This window comes from Podarcis melisellensis, assembly GCF_964234715.1.
Source record: "Podarcis melisellensis genome assembly, chromosome: 17".
Taxonomy (NCBI): Eukaryota; Metazoa; Chordata; class Lepidosauria; order Squamata; family Lacertidae; genus Podarcis; species Podarcis melisellensis.
The window spans coordinates 5,441,690-5,457,270 of record NC_138534.1 but is presented as its reverse complement, the minus strand read 5'-3'; the positions used below and the strand labels follow the sequence as shown (position 1 = coordinate 5,457,270).

General features: G+C 48.6%; 1 protein-coding gene across 2 annotated transcripts in view; it reads left to right on the top strand.

Moving 5' to 3' along the window:
* KCND1 (potassium voltage-gated channel subfamily D member 1) overlaps positions 1-10,724 on the top strand; it is an 80,021-nt gene extending 69,297 nt beyond the window's left edge. For both annotated transcript variants that reach the window (XM_081894223.1, XM_081894222.1), the window contains exon 7: positions 8,981-10,724. In XM_081894223.1, the coding sequence (XP_081750349.1) occupies positions 8,981-9,197 (217 nt within the window). In that variant the 3' untranslated portion in view covers positions 9,198-10,724. The remainder of the gene's footprint in view (positions 1-8,980) is intronic.
* Positions 10,725-15,581: the final 4,857 nt, after the last annotated feature.

Genomic DNA, 15,581 nt, shown 5'->3' with positions numbered 1-15,581 from the left:
TTCATCCTCAGACATGGAGTACAGTTTCCCCGTTGGCAGCGTCGCCCCCGGCAGGAGGTCAATCTTGCAATCATAGGGTCTGTGAGGAGGTAGCTTGTCCGCCTCCTTCTCGCAGAAAACCTCCAAAAACTCCGCATACTTGTGGGGTACTGCTTGCAGCGTGCCCAACTGTAACTGCGGGTCCTCCTCTTCCTCCTCTGGGCTGGGTATGATGCAGTGTTCTGCACAGTAGGAGGATCCAAACGTTAGTTGGCGCTGGTACCAAGCCAACGCTGGGCTGTGCCTGTGCAGCCAACTCATGCCTAATACTACAGGCGTGTCTGACAGTTGGGTGACATTGAAGCTGATGACCTCCCGGTGATTCCCAATTTGCATCACCATCGGCGGCGTCTGCTGCACCACCTGCCCCCCTAGCAGTTCCCTGCCATCCACCGTGACAACCTTCAGGGGCAGCGTGGCTGGCAGTAAAGCTATGTTGTGTCGTTGAATGAACTCCAGTCCTATAAAGTCTGCATTACTGCCAGAGTCAATTGTGATAGGCACTTCTAAGGTGAGTCCATTGGGCAGCTGGAGCGATGCGGTGAGCTGCACCACTGGTTTGGGCGGGAGGGGGTCTGTGGGCTGCAAAATCTCCGGGGACTTCTTCACTGACTTGTCTGGCTGGGCCCCAGTGCCTCCTATTCCAGCCAGACTTCGTCGTTTCCCTGCTGTGGTTCTCTCTGCTGAGTTGTTTCCAATACTGTCACTGAGGCTGCAGTTTGCTTGCGGAGCCTCTGGGGACACTCTTTCGCCAGATGCTCCTCACTCTCACATATATAGCACTTCCTGTTCCTTCTAGGCAGCTTCGGTTTTACTGCTCCCGGTGTTAAGGCTCTATTAGCTGAGAGAGCCCTAGCACCTCCAATCTCCATCTGCTCTTCGCCCCCTCCCTGTGGAGGCGTGGACTGCGCACGCGCTGTCTCTCTAGACAAGAGGGGGGGCACCCTCCCTGGTGTGCGTCCCCAACGTCCTTCTTCTTTGCTCCATGGCCGTTCTTCCTGCCTCACCCCAATCGACAGCGCTCTTTCCACCACTTGCTGAGTGGTTGTGGGTCTCTCTCCCCGTGCCATCTCATCTTTGATCTGTGGGCTCAATCCCTCCAAAAAAAGGTCTCTAACTGGCGGAGAATCCTTATCCCAATTCAGCGCGTTGACCAATGCAAAAAACCTGGAATGATACTGCCTGACGCTGGCTTTCCCTTGTCTTAGCCCAAATATGTCCTTTCTGGCAATATCAATGTCTATGTTTGATAAGAAACAGGAATCCATCGCCTTAATGAATGCATCTGCGCTTTGGAGCGCTGGATCCTTGTCCCTCCACAGATTTCGCAGCCATGCTTTCGCGTCCCCATGCAAATGGGACAGGATGAACCCCACTTTCTCTTGCTCATCTCTAAAGTCTCTCTCCAACAGCTGCAGCGCAAACAGCACGTCTGCTCGGAAATTGGGGTACTGCTGCAAATTCCCATCAAAATGAGATACAATGCTGGCTCCTCTTTTCCCCAACCCAATCCCCTCGGATCTGGGTCCCGGTAGCCCCTGCTTCGCAAGCCCCTCTAACCTGGCTTGAAGATCTCTGCAGGCAGCCGCCGCTTCTTCCTCTCTCTTCCTGGATGCGATTATTTCAGCGCTGAGTTGTGTCACCGCTTCTTGCAGGGAAGCTATTTTCTGTTCTGTAGTCATCTCGCCTGACTTTTGTGAGCTCGCAAGGCACCAGTCTTCTGCCCTCCCTGCCTCGCTCCCGTAGCGATGCTTGAGGCGAAGAAAACCGGTGAAAATTTGGGATGAGGCTTACTGTCAGAGACTGCCTCCAGGTCCCAGCTCACAGAAGACCAACGCTAGCCAGCGGAACTGTACAAAGTCTTTATTGAAGTTTAGTTCCCATTTTCAAACCCTAGCGTGCATCTCTACGTCTAGACCCTAGACCAGCGAAGCCTCATCTGAGTCTCCGCCCCCTGTACACCAGTTCAACACTCTAGCCTTACTCCACCTTCTGCGTTTCTCCTTCCGCCTCTGGGTCCTACTACCCCCCTGGGTGCCTTCCTTCCTGGACGCTTCGGATGCGGACCCCTCGGACTCCTCCCCCTCTCTTCGGCGGGCTTTGGGACCCGGCTCCCTCTCCGGGCTGCTTATGGCGCCACCCTCTTGTACATTTGAACTTGGCGCGCGCGCGCTGCCCCTGACCTTCCTTTTGACCGTTTCCTCGCTCTCTGATGCAGGCGTGGCTAACCCTGACTCCTGTCCTTCCGCTGACGGAGAGCTGCCTGCTCCCGATGCCTGGGGCTCCTCCCCCCTACTGCTCTCCGGTGGGGAAGCTGGTCCCGATTTCCAGCTGCTGCTCTCTGAGCCCTCTCTGGCCCCTCCCTCCTGGGGTGTTCCCCTTGGCAACCCCCTTGCTCTGATCACGGGAGCCCCTTTCTGTGAATCCTCTGATTCGCTGGAGAGACTTAGAGACCTCGGACGGCTATCATCGCTGACTTCTCCCTCGGATTCCTCTCCCTCGGTCTCTAATTCCTCCCTTCCCTGTCCCTCTGCTCCTGAACCCCTGACACATACTAAAATACACATGTATACTTACAGAGAAAAGTCCAAAAAGGAGAAAAGAAAAAAAGGAAAAAACAAAGAAAAAAGAAAAAGAAGAAACACGTGCTTTCAAACTGCTAGGTTAGCAGGAGCAGGGACCGAGCAACGGGAGCTCACCCCGTCACGGGGATTCGAACCGCCGACCTTCTGATCGGCAAGTCCTAGGCTCTGTGCTTTAACCCACAGCACCACCCGCGTCCCTCCTTTGTTCTAGAGCTTTGTTATTGCCCTGTGCAGCAGCAAGGCTTCTTTTTAAAGTTTAAAAAGGGGTGGAGTAGAAACATATCCTGGGCCATTTCATCTAACATAAGGTACATGTAGCCTCTTATGAAATATATGCTGTGTTTCTGGAGGGGATGTTTCTTTTGTCACAATCCCTCCACAAATTGCTTGAAAACAATATATGCAAGCAGTTCCGTAATTGCTTATCTAGCTAATAAGATCTTGCAGCATTTCTTTAACTGCAGAACTGAACTAGTGGCACTTACAGGGCGACCGCACTGAAATTATAACCAGCTCAACTGTGCAGTGAAAGTATTCCTAGGCTTTCTTCTTCTTCTTCTGACAGAAATTTTATGGCCAATTTACTAACAAAACCTGCAGCAGCTCTGCAGCAGCAGGACTGGTGATTTCAGAGTAAATGAAAATAACATACGGTGGCCCAGGAAAAGTCATCAGCAAGACGTAATAGTAGTGCTGCAAGACTCAGGTGTGCGAGCAAAAGGATGTTATATTACATAAGAAGTGTCTCATCTTTCATCTCTGAAATGTTGGTAAATATGACTTCCTCATGCAATCTCCAGCAACGGTAGGAAAACCATTGGAGAACCATATCATCTACTTGTGGGTTTTCTCTGCTAAATGGAGGAGTCCTGGAAGGACTATCCCAACAGATTCCCTAGTAAACTAGGAGGTTTTTCCCCCTTCCCCTTCAGCAGGGATGGGGGAGCCTGCAGCCCTCCAGATGTTATTGGACTCCCTTCAGTGATTAGGGATGAAGGAAGTCTAGAAACAGAAGCATGTAAAGAGGAGGGTGACCAAGATGATCAAGGGTTTTAGAAACCAAGCCTTATGAGGAACAGTTGAGGGAGTTGGGTATGTTTAGCTAGGAAAAGAGGAGACTGAGAGGAAGTAAAGGTAAAGGTACCCCTGATTGTTAGGTCCAGTTGTGGACAACTCTGGGGTTGCGGTGCTCATCTTGCTCTATAGGCCGAGGGAGCTGGCATTTGTCTGCAGACAGTTTTTCCGGGTCATGTGGCCAGCATGACTAAGCCACTTCTGGCGAACCAGAGCAGCGCATGGAAACACCGACAGGAGACCTGTCAGGGAGTCTTGAGCTGTGATTCCTGCATTTCAGGGAGTTCGACTGGATGACCCTTTAGGTTCCTTACAACCTTACAGTTCTATGAACCCTTATATATAGTTTGGGTGCTTGCAGCTGCACAGCCCAATTCTGGGCATGTTTACTAGGAAGTAAGCCCCACTGGGTATCCAGGACTGAAACCACTGAACAAGGGAACTTATTTCTGAGTAGATGTATAGGATCACACTCCTAGCATCATGTATAGGGCACTTCCAGATGACCTGTTTATTTGAGTGTATCAAAGAAAGTACAGTGGTACCTTGGGTTACAAACGCTTCAGGTTACAAACGTTTCAAGTTACAGACTCTGCTAACCTGAAAGTAGTACCTCGGGTTAAGAACTTTACCTCAGGATGAGAACAGAAATCGCGCGGCGGAAGCCCCATTAGCTAAAGTGATACCTCAGGTTAAGAACAGTTTCAGGTTAAGAACGGACCTCTGGAACGAATTAAGTTCTTAACCAGAGGTACCACTATATTATCCTACACCAGGGGTCAGCAAACTTTTTCAGCAGAGGGCTGGTCCACTATCCCTCACAAATAACTCAAAGATGCATTTCACATAAAAGCACACATTCTACTCATGTGAAAACACCAGGCAGGCCCCACAAATAACCCAGAGATGCATTTCAAATAAAAAGACACAATCTGCTCATGTGAAAACACCAGGCAGGCCCCACAAATAACCCAGAGATGCATTTTAAATAAAAGGACATGTTCTACTCATGTAAAAGCACACTGATTCCCGGACCGTCCGTGGGCCAGATTGAGAAGGCAATTGGGCCGGATCCGGGCCGTGGGCCTTAGGTTGCCTACCCATGTCCTACACTTTCCAGTGCATTCTCTCCTTCCTTCTTCCTTATCACAAAGCGTCTGATCTTCTGGGAAAGCAGGCTTGTCGTGTAAGAGTCCCTATCAAGTGTAATGGTGCAACCTGAATTTGCTGATTATGTGATTGAATCCCACTCGAAAACAGCAGCAGTCTGGAGGCACCCCAAGTTCACTGCCTGAGTGCCACTCCATACATACGGTCTGCTGATAAGGTGGGCAGGACCTCATCACAACACTGCTTTCACCTCCTTGGGGAGTCCCATCTCCTATTTCAAGGACCACAGATCTAAGGTTATAGCGGATTGCAATCTAAATGAGTCAGCAATGTGGTGCTATTGCATTGGAGAGAAGGCAAAGGCTTTTTTCTTTTTCGGATTTTGGTTTGACAAAAGCAGGAATGTGGTGATACAGGGCAGGGGCCACTGGCACCGCTATCGTGCAAGTTTAAATTTGTGCCCACACTTTCAAGAATGATTCAGAGGAGAAGTGAGACGGCATAGGGTTTCGAATGAATGATGAATGAGGAACTGCCAAAGGAGCTGGACATGAATAGCTCAGGGAAAAGAAGATTAAGGGGAAACGCATGAAAGTGGCTTCAAATATCTAAGAGAGATGTCATGAAGAGGGAGAATGACTGACTGCTTATCAGCGCCCCGTAGAGAAAGGATAAGGACTGGTTGCAGCAAAGGGAGGCGTGGCTTGGATCTCTGAAAATGTTTCCTGATTGCAAGAACCTATGGGTGGCAGAGCAAGCTGCAGAACTGGGGTAGATTAAGTCTGAGGAGCTTTGTGATTTGCACTGGACGACCTTTGACTGTTAAAAACCTCCTCTGCTCCCTCTGAGTAACCACCTGAGCTGCTTGCTGCTGGAAAGGAAGTGAGCGGTCAGTGTCTGGACCGTGTGGAATCTGTGGAAGGACTCTGTGCATCAGCTGAAAGAGGAGACCGAGGAGAGAGGGGTAGGAACCAGAGCAAGGCTGCACAGAGGACAGGGTGGCTGGGTGAAGGGGGACTGGCAAGAAAGAGGGTTAGGCGAGATAGAGAGTCAAGGAAAAGAGGGAGAGGATGAGAGCGGGGAAAACCACTTAGTATCTTATAGCTGTGCAAGAGATGCAGGCAGGCAAAGGGAATGAGTCTGAGACCCAGGAAGCAATGGGGCTGTAGAGCGGGAAAGGGACCCTAGCGATCATCTAGTCCAACCCCGGGCAATGCAGGAATCTTAACTAAAGCTGGAAAAACCTGCAAGGAAGGAGCATCCACTACCTTCCAAGAGAGTCTGTTCCAGTGTTGAAAAGGGGGGATTAAGCAGCTTTTCAGCTACAAGTCTCCAGTACTGTACTCAGTGGCGTAGCGTGGGGGGTGCAGGGGGGCCAGCCGCACCGGGCGCAACATCTGGGGGGGGCGCTCACACTCGCAGCTCTCTGCCCCTACTAAAATCCACGGGTTAGGGGGCGCAAATTACTTGCCTTGCCCCGGGTGCTGACAACCCACGCTACGCCACTGACTGTCCTGCTGAGCCAAACTGTATTGCTTTTTCTGTGGCATGTTTTAGAGGCCTTTTCCCGAAGTGTGGAATCGGCTGCCACCTGCTGGCGGAAGAGCTGCAGTGCCACACAAACAGTGGTCAGTGCCTGGCTTCATGAGTGGCAAAGTGGAGGGAATCAACTTTGATTGCTGCCTCCTATACTCCAGCCAGACATTGGTCATGTGAAGGAGCAACTAGCGTCCCCCACCCTCCCTGCTTGGGCTCAAACCCACCTGCGAGCTGCATTCTTTGATCTCTGAAACTGTTTCCCCAAACCTCAGGTGTGTAGCATCTGGCTATATCAGGGTAATCCCTGATGATGGACCAGCACTGTGCACATGCTCATTTAGCTCTGAATAGAGACAAAGACTTTCTTTTTTTTCCAGCACAGCTATCTGCTAACTCAGCATTGTCAAACTGATTGCTTTTTATCACCCTTCGCTGCTGTTGTAATCCCTTGCATACTTTCTAGCTGTAACCAAACTGTTGCTATCTGTTATTTCTTTACAGGTAGGTAGCCGTGTTGGTCTGTTGTAGTCAAAACAAAATAAAAAAATTCCTTCCAGTGGCACTTTAGAGACCAACTAAGTTTGTTATTGGTATGAGCTTTCGTGTGCATATCTGAAGAAGCGTGCATGCACACGAAAGCTCATACCAATAAAAAAACTTAGTTGGTCTCTAAGGTGCTACTGGAAGGAATTTTTTTATTTTGTTATATCTTTGCATTTCATTCCCCTCTGGCTCTCCTGTTTGCAACTTCGATTGTTTGTTTGCTTATGTTTATTTAAATATTTTACTGTAAACTGCCCTGTGATCTTCAGATAAAGAGTGGTATATACATTTAATTAGTATTAGTCATCGTCGTAATAGTAGTACTAGTAATAGTAAAAGGTAAAGGTAAAGGTACCCCTGCCCGTACGGGCCAGTCTTGCCAGACTCTGGGGTTGTGCGCCCATCTCACTCAAGAGGCCAGGGGCCAGCGCTGTCCGGAGACACTTCCGGGTCACATGGCCAGCGTGACATCGCTGCTCTGGCGAGCCAGAGCTGCACACGGAAACGCCGTTTACCTTCCCGCTAGAAAGCGGTCCCTATTTATCTACTTGCACCTGAGGGTGCTTTCGAACTGCTAGGTTGGCAGGCGCTGGGACCGAGCAACGGGAGCGCACCCCGCCACGGGGATTCGAACCACCGACCTTTCGATCGGCAAGCCCTAGGCGCTGAGGCTTTTACCCACAGCGCCACCCGCGTCCCACTAGTAATAGTAGTAATGGCTATAACCACAGTCTAGGGCTGAACTTGGCTGGGGACTGCAGTTGCTGGCCCCTACTCTAAACCAAGGCATCATTTCCAAGAACAATGATGGGTTATGAAACACGCTGGCCCAAGAACAGCTTGACTTTTGTAGTACACGTGCAAAATATGTATACGCAGATCAGCAAATATGTGCTCAATGCCTGTGGAAATGGATGAAACTGCCCCGGTGTTAATTGTCATAGGAAATGGATGGGACGATTCCTTTTAAAATAAAAGCAGAGCTGGGCTTCAGACCTCCCAGCAAAATTGCATGTTCCCTCCAGATGCTGTAGGACTACATTTCCTTTTTATATATATATATATATATAAATCTGTTTATTAGACTTTTACAAAATACATTGAACAGAAAACACAAAAGAAAACCAACAACGACACATACTTTAAAGGACAAAAACAAAATAAAAAAGAAGAAAAGAAAAATTCAGAAAGAGAAAAGAAAGAGAAAACAAAAAGACAAAATAAAATTACCACATTTCACATACATTTACAAACACTTGACCTCCATCCAGCCCGGTTTAGATTAAATACTCTTATAATCTTTCTGCAGTTGTATCTAAAATCTATACATTGCAGGTATTAAATTCCGTCCACTGTGACTTTGGTAATTCCCAAATTAGCTTCAATATAACTTAAAAATTTATTCCAATCGTTTTTTAATTTAACATTATTTTGATGCCTAATTCTTTGTGTCAATCTCGCTAACTCTATGTATTGAAACAATCTCATTTGCCATTCTCTAACCGTGGGGGTGTTGGGAGTTTTCCAGTTTTGCGCCAATAAGATCCTGGCCGCCACCGTGGCATACTGAAAAAATGTTTGGTCTTCACTTTTGATCTCCTCTCCAATCATACCCAAAAGAAACGCCTCCGGTATTTTAGGGAAATTATATTTCAATATTTTCTTTAACTCATCATATATTTGTCCCCAGAATCATTTCACCACGTCACAAGTCCACCACATGTGGAAGAAGTTTCCTACCTTATTTTTGCATCTCCAGCAAGTGCTGCTTCCGGTTTTGTACATCTTCCCCAGTCTTGCCGGGGTGATGTACCAGCGATACATCATTTTTTCTAGGTTCTCTCGGAGGACTGTAGGACTGCATTTCCTATCAGCCCTGGCTGGTAAGGTCAAAGGTCAGGGCTGATGGGGCGATGCAGACCAGCAACATTGCCCACTCCTGCTGCTGTGAATCATCAAAAGCACTCTTAAGTTAACCACCTCCTGTTTTTTTCCAGACTATGTGCCAGAACGGAGCCTGGGGAAGGTGCAGGTGACTACAGACCCCCCAAAAAGCCCCTTCCTAACCTTTCTTTCTCCCCTTCTTCCAGCCGCTCCAACCTGAACGCCAAGACCCACGACAACTTGAAGCTGAACTGTGACACCACAGACTTCACAGCAGCCATCATCTGCATCCCCACCCCTCCTGCCAACACGCCGGATGAGAGCCAGCCCCCCTCTCCCGGAGGCCCTGGTGGACCCCTGCGCAACTCCAGCCTGTCCACCCCCTACATACTGCACGAGACTGTCAAGATCTCCTCCTTGTAAGGGGAGACTGGGGCGGGGCGGGGTGCTTGTCCCGACTCCTTTCTCTGCCCAGAGTGGCTGCTGGCTGCCTGGGTCCTGCTTACGAGCCGGAGACTGGGTCCTCTGCCCGTGCCTCCCATCCCGCCCGTCGAACTGCAAGCTGGAGGAGGGCAGCAGGGGGCGTGTGTCGCGCAGTCCCTTCCTCAGAGGCGATATCGTTGGCCACCAACAGGGGGAGCTGGCGCACGAGGGGGGGTTCCGATGCCCGCCCAGCTCCCCCTCTACAATCAAAGCCATATAGGAGGGGAGGTGGGTCCCCGATGCTATGCAACCGCAAAGGGGTGGAGCGATGCGGGGGGAACTGGGTTCCGACAGGTGGACCTCAGTGGTAATAGGGAACATATCCCAACAGCGGGAACATATCCGGAAGACTTTTTTCACACTATACCAAACCTATTACTCCTTAGGTTGGGATCAGGCTGAGTCAAAATCCCTGGTTTGACTCTGAGAGGGGGTTTGGGGGCATTAAAGCAGCAGGAAGAGGGAGCGGGGGCTTCTGAGTCATACCTTTGGCTGTGGAGGGCAGGGGTCTTAATAGTGGGACTGCAGGATTGTTGGGTGAGGGAGGTCAAGAGTGGGGGGAGTGTGCCATTGATGCCCATCTGCAGATGGAAAGGCGAGCTCTGAGGATCGAGGCTCTTTGATTCTGGTCCTAAGCATGATCAGAGTGGGGGGTGTATTGCCTAGTGGTTAGAGCAAGGGATTCTGGAATTTGTTCCAGCTAAAGATGAGGAAGCCTTTGGGGGAAAGGGATGGAAATAGAACCGGCTAAGCTTCCAACCAGTTCCCGCCCCCCACCCCCAATCTTCTGCCTCTCCTGGCTGAGCCATTTCTGGGACGGACGGAGCCTTAGAAGCCCCTGTCTCCCTGTCTATCTCTCTGCCTTTTTTTCTCTCTGCCCTCCTCCCGATACCTGTTCTGTAACTTGGAAACTGCACTTTAAAAAAAGAAAAGAAAAAAGTCTATTGCACCAAAACACGACACCTCATGGGAATCTCATGTATCATTCTCCCGACACCCCGCACAGCCCTGCACCCCACTGCGTAGCATCGAGACTGTGCATGTGTATTATACTTCCAAAGAGTGGGATCCAAAGCCCACGGCTACAGAGCACCACATGGCATGTGCAGCCGTGTCCCCTATTCCTACCCCACCCGCCTATCCGGACGGAAGATACGCTGTGAAGAACTGAAGCAGACCTGCAGAGCAGGGCTGTGGTCTGTGGTCCTCCTCCTCCTCCGGACATTTTTTAGGTTATGATCAAGAGAGAGAAAGAGAGAGACTTGGCTCTTGATCCTGAAAACCTCGCACTGTTCCGTGTGCTCACCGGAGAAGGAACCGAACCTGGCAGAAAAGGAACTTGGGTGGGATGGCGGATACCGTTCTAGGTATCGAGTGAGCCACAAGTCCCGTCGCATGCATCAAGCTGGCTGGCTCTCAGCATCCAGCAAAGGTTGCTCTCTCAACAGGATCAGTAATTTTTGTTTCGATCTGCTGGCCACTCTTTATTTTGCTCAGTGTCTTGGCTTTCTCTCTCCTGGCTACCAGTGGGGAGTCAGCATGGGTAGCCAGGAGTCACCTGTGAGTTAAGTTCAGAGAGGAATAAGGTCTGGTGGCTTATGACATAGGCCTTGTTGGGGGAAGCAGCAGCAAATGAATGAGGAAGAATGGAGCCTGGGGAACAAAATTCCTCTGGTCAGTCTCCAGCTCTAGCAAAGTAGGAGGATCCAAGTGGGTGCGTTGAAGTTAGCATCCTTCAATAGGACCACGTGAAACATGGAGCGTACTTGGGCTGTCTCTCGCCCCGGACCCCACATTCATTTTCTAACCAGAGTTTTCCTTGCAGCAATTATTAAGTACCTGTAAATCAACATCTCCCCCTGTTGGATGGTTAAAGAAATGACAGTTACTTCAGGGCACTTTAATGCGGATCAATTAACTCAAATGCACTTTGAACAGAATCATAGTGTCTGCTAGTGGGAGCAATGAATGAATGACACGAGAAGAGGTGGAAACGTCTCATAAGTGGATTTAAGGGCTGCCGCAAAGGCACAGAAGTGTAGAGAGGAAGTGAGAAGAATCAGAACAAGGTTCCTTGAGCTGAATCAAACATTCCAGTGTCTATTTCTCTACTGCAAAAAAGTGGGGGGGGGATCCTTATACCCTAACAGAGGTTAAATTACTACTATGCACACTTAGCTGAGGTCAAGATACACTGAACAAAGTGGAACTTTTTTCCAAGCAAATTTGCATAGAATCAGGCTGGCTTCCGTTATGTAACTGTGAATGAAATCTCTACTCCAACTACTTTCCTTTTAAGCAAAGGCATAAGGATGCATTTGTTCTGGCTGTTTGTCACTCTTTTACACCTGGAACCACATTGAATGTGTCCCAAAACACCGCAGGGGTCACTCTTGACCCCCCACAGTGTGAGATGAGATAATTATTGGATGATCAATCTGTAGTTTACTGTTCCCATCCTCCCTGCTCAGACTGGGGTGCTTGAGAGAGACAACGTGGACAGATTTGGAGCAGAGCATAACTATTTCATTTCTAGTAGCACCTTAAAGACCAACTAAGTTAGTTCTTGGTATGAGCTTTCGTGTGCATGCACACTTCTGATTCTGAAGAAGTGTGCATGCACACGAAAGCTCATACCAAGAACTAACTTAGTTGGTCTTTAAGGTGCTACTGGAAGGAATTTTTTTTGTTTTGACTATGGCAGACCAACACGGCTACCTATCTGTAACTATTTCATTTCTCTTGAACATAAATGCTGCTCCATTTTCCCTGCTAGGTATAGCACAGAGAACAATGTCCCAAATTCCCAAACTTCCTCAAGACCAAACAAGAATACTCCAACCTCTTGAAACAGATAGCAATATTCCCAGGGTTTGACATATGCAAAGGGCAAACAGCCGTCTTCCATTTAGGGTAACCCAAGTCAAGAGCGGGATGAGTGTGTGTTTGTGTGTATGTTTCTTTGGAGCTGTTGTTCTTCCATTCCAGTCACACGCCTAAATTGCTCAGTGGAATAGATCAGGTCCCCAGACTTTCTGGGTTCTAGCACAGGTAGAGTTGTTGCATCCTTGACAAATGCTCTGTAGTTTTCACAGGCAGAAATCTAATAGGTGACATTTCAGCTGCACCACATATTTATGTGGGGGAAACTTTCGCCTGGCGTTTCCTCCCTCACCCCACCCCCCAAAAAACCTGTTCAGGGTTCAGACCATCTTTCAGGGGGCAAGTGGCAACCCTAAATTTGGTGTGTGTGTGTGTGTCCATGGCTAAGCTCCTCTAAGTGTAGGCCTTCTTATGGAGGCTTGAATCATTGCTAGATTCAATGCCCCCACCAAAAGAAGGTCCATTTGCCTTCTCTTGCTTCCAAGTTTCCCAGTGTAGGATGGGCAGCACTGTGCCATCCCAACCATTGCCAATCTGGTGCCTTCCAGATGTTTTGGACTATGACTCCCATCAGCCCCAGCCAGTGGGAGTTGTAGTCAGGGGCTGATGGGACACATCTGGACGTGTGAGATGTTGTTGGGAAAGGGAGTTCTACCACAAGGCAAGCTGCCCAAGGTATTCTGAGTGCCATTTAGAGGCAATGCAGGCTTTGTTGCAGCTGGCTAACTCCATGCCACTGTCATACTTGCGTGAGCACTGCTAATGTCTGAAGCGGGTCACATGTGGAACACTGCTGTAGCTTCTTTGGTGACTAGGAGCAGAATCACAAGATGCATTATCCATCCTGCCCAATAGGATTCAAACATACGCTGGCAAATTCGGGCTGCACAATGAGAGTTGAATAGGAGATCTTGCACAGCAAACCCACTACCCCAAAAGACACTACATTTTGTGATAAAGAAAGTGGCATCTAACCTCCCAGCAGACAAATCAGGATGGATGCTCATTAAACAGCTGTCTAATCTGGATGCTTGCTCAATAAACAGGTCTTCTGAGAGGACTGCTTGTTACAGAAGTAACTGCAATCTTCCACATATTCTCTGAGAAACAAGGGGGGGGGGTGTGTAGGATTTATTGTCAGCAGTCCCTGTTCACAGAGTAGCTGTAGGACTAACCTCTGTGAGCACAAGCCAATGGGGAGCCAATGGTAGAGTATTTGCTTTGGGTGCAGAAGGTCCGATTCAATCCTCATGGCATCTGCAGCAAGGATTGGGAGACACCCCAGGTGGATTTAAGGGAGAGCAACCAGTTCAGCCACACTGGGCATGGAGGGTGCTGCTGAAATTTGAGACCAGATCTGCTACTGTAGACCGATGGGTCCCCAACTCTACCCTCTCTTTACCTCTCCCCCACAATCAGAGATACATAATTCTGTTGTAGTCACTTATTTACACTTGGGGGAAAGCCGTTTGTTCCTTTCCAGACTCAAGAAGCCAATTCACACAAGCAGATTGCCAAAGTTTGCCGGGCCAGTGGATCCACTCAAGAGTTCATTAAGGGGTGAACCACTTTTGTGAATGGCTCAAAGACATGTACGCAAAGTACACTTCCCCTGTTTTTTGGCTTGTAAACGCCTACTCACCTGTGGCAAGCCAAAACCTTCTCCCAAGTGACCAGGCAGGAAAGCCCCCCGTTTGGGCCCACGTTTTGCCAACAGTTAACCATACCTAATATTTGTGGACTTGACCAAAGCTGATTCCCCACTGAGTCCACTGCCTTCTTTCAACAGTTATGCTGTGGCAAAGGAAACATGACACGACTTATGAGCTGGCATAAGGCTAAATAAACAAATTATTTACAATTGCAACAGTTGCATCACTAATGGCTCTGCGCACACTGTAGACTTTCTCGACATGTCAACTTGTTCACTAACACAGGCCCAGCAAAATAGTGTTTCTTCATTTCAAAACCTCAACTTTTTGTTTTGTTTTTTTTTAAAGAAAACCCTCTCGTGAAGGGGAGAGGGTGATGGAGAAACTCCAAGCATAGACTCCACTTTTACCCCTCCTGCAGTTAGAGACTTAAACATAAGAGCAATCCTTCACCTCCTCCACCTTCTTGCAGAAAGGAGTGGGAGGGATCCAGATTTTTCCATCAAAAAGGCAGCTCCTGCGAGCCACTTAAACAAAATGGGAAGGATGTCATTTCCCTCCGCTCTGATCTTAAGGGTGCTGCTTGAGAGAAATGTAAGGAGCTGGTTAGAACCCATCACTGGCTGTTGTTCGAGATTTGATGGCCATACTAGGAACTGCTTTCCTTCAGCTGGTGCTGCACTGAGCAACTCCATCTGGTCATGTACAAGAGAGCAAAAAATATAGCCCCTCCAGTGGAGGCCCTCGAGTGTTGTGTCTGTAGGAGAATTCTAGCATGCCTGGTAATACTGCAGCAGAATCAAGTGGTAAAGCTTTATCCTAGCTGTATAACTTCATGCTGCACAGTGGGTGGTGTCTGAAGGCTCCTCCATGAAAAAAAAGCCCTCCCTATATCTAAAGAAGTAAAATGTCTAGGGAGGGAGAAGACTAGACAGAACCCTTTGATGCAGCGTCAGAAAAAGCTCATGCTATTCTAGGCTGCATCAACAGAAGTATAGTGTCTGGATCAAGGGAAGTAATAGTACCATTCTAGTCTGCCTTGGTCAGACCCTACACCTGGAGTACCTCTGTGTCCAATTCTGGGCACCACAATTTAAGAAGGATGTTGACAAGCTGGAACATGTGCAGAGGAGGGCAAGCGAGATGATCAAGCGCCTGGAAACCAAGCCTTATGAGGGAGTTGGTATGTTTAGCCTGGAAAAGAGGACACTGAAAGGAGATGCGATAGCCATTTTCAAATATCTAAAGGACTGTCGCATGGAAGATGGAGCAATTCTGTTTTCCTCTGCTCCAGAGGGTAGAACCAGCCCATTGTCTTCAAGTTAAAAGAAAGGAGATTCCAACTAAACATCAGGAAGAACTTTCTGATGGTACAAGCTGTTTGACAGTGGAATGGATTCCCTTGGAAGGCAGTGAACTCTCCTTCACTAGAGGTTTTCCCCTAGATGGTGGGTGGCCATCTCTCATAGATGCTTTAGTTGAGATTCTTGCATTGTAGGGGGTTCAGTGACCCTCAGGGGTCCTTCCAACCCTACCATTCTTTGACCCTGACATGCTAATTTTCTGCAAGAAGCCAGATTTTGTTGTTATAAGGAAGCATTCAAATATGCAAACCAAACAAAGTCATCTGCAGTGTAAAGTGCTGCAGTCCAAGAAACGCTTTACCACTCAGTTCTGTTAGTGGTAGAAATTAGGCTGAGCTTGATCCCTTACCATGGACAGAGTTGTCAGGGCTGGAAATGAAGACTTCTGGTTCCCATGTTATCTGTAAATGTGCTGTGTGTGACCT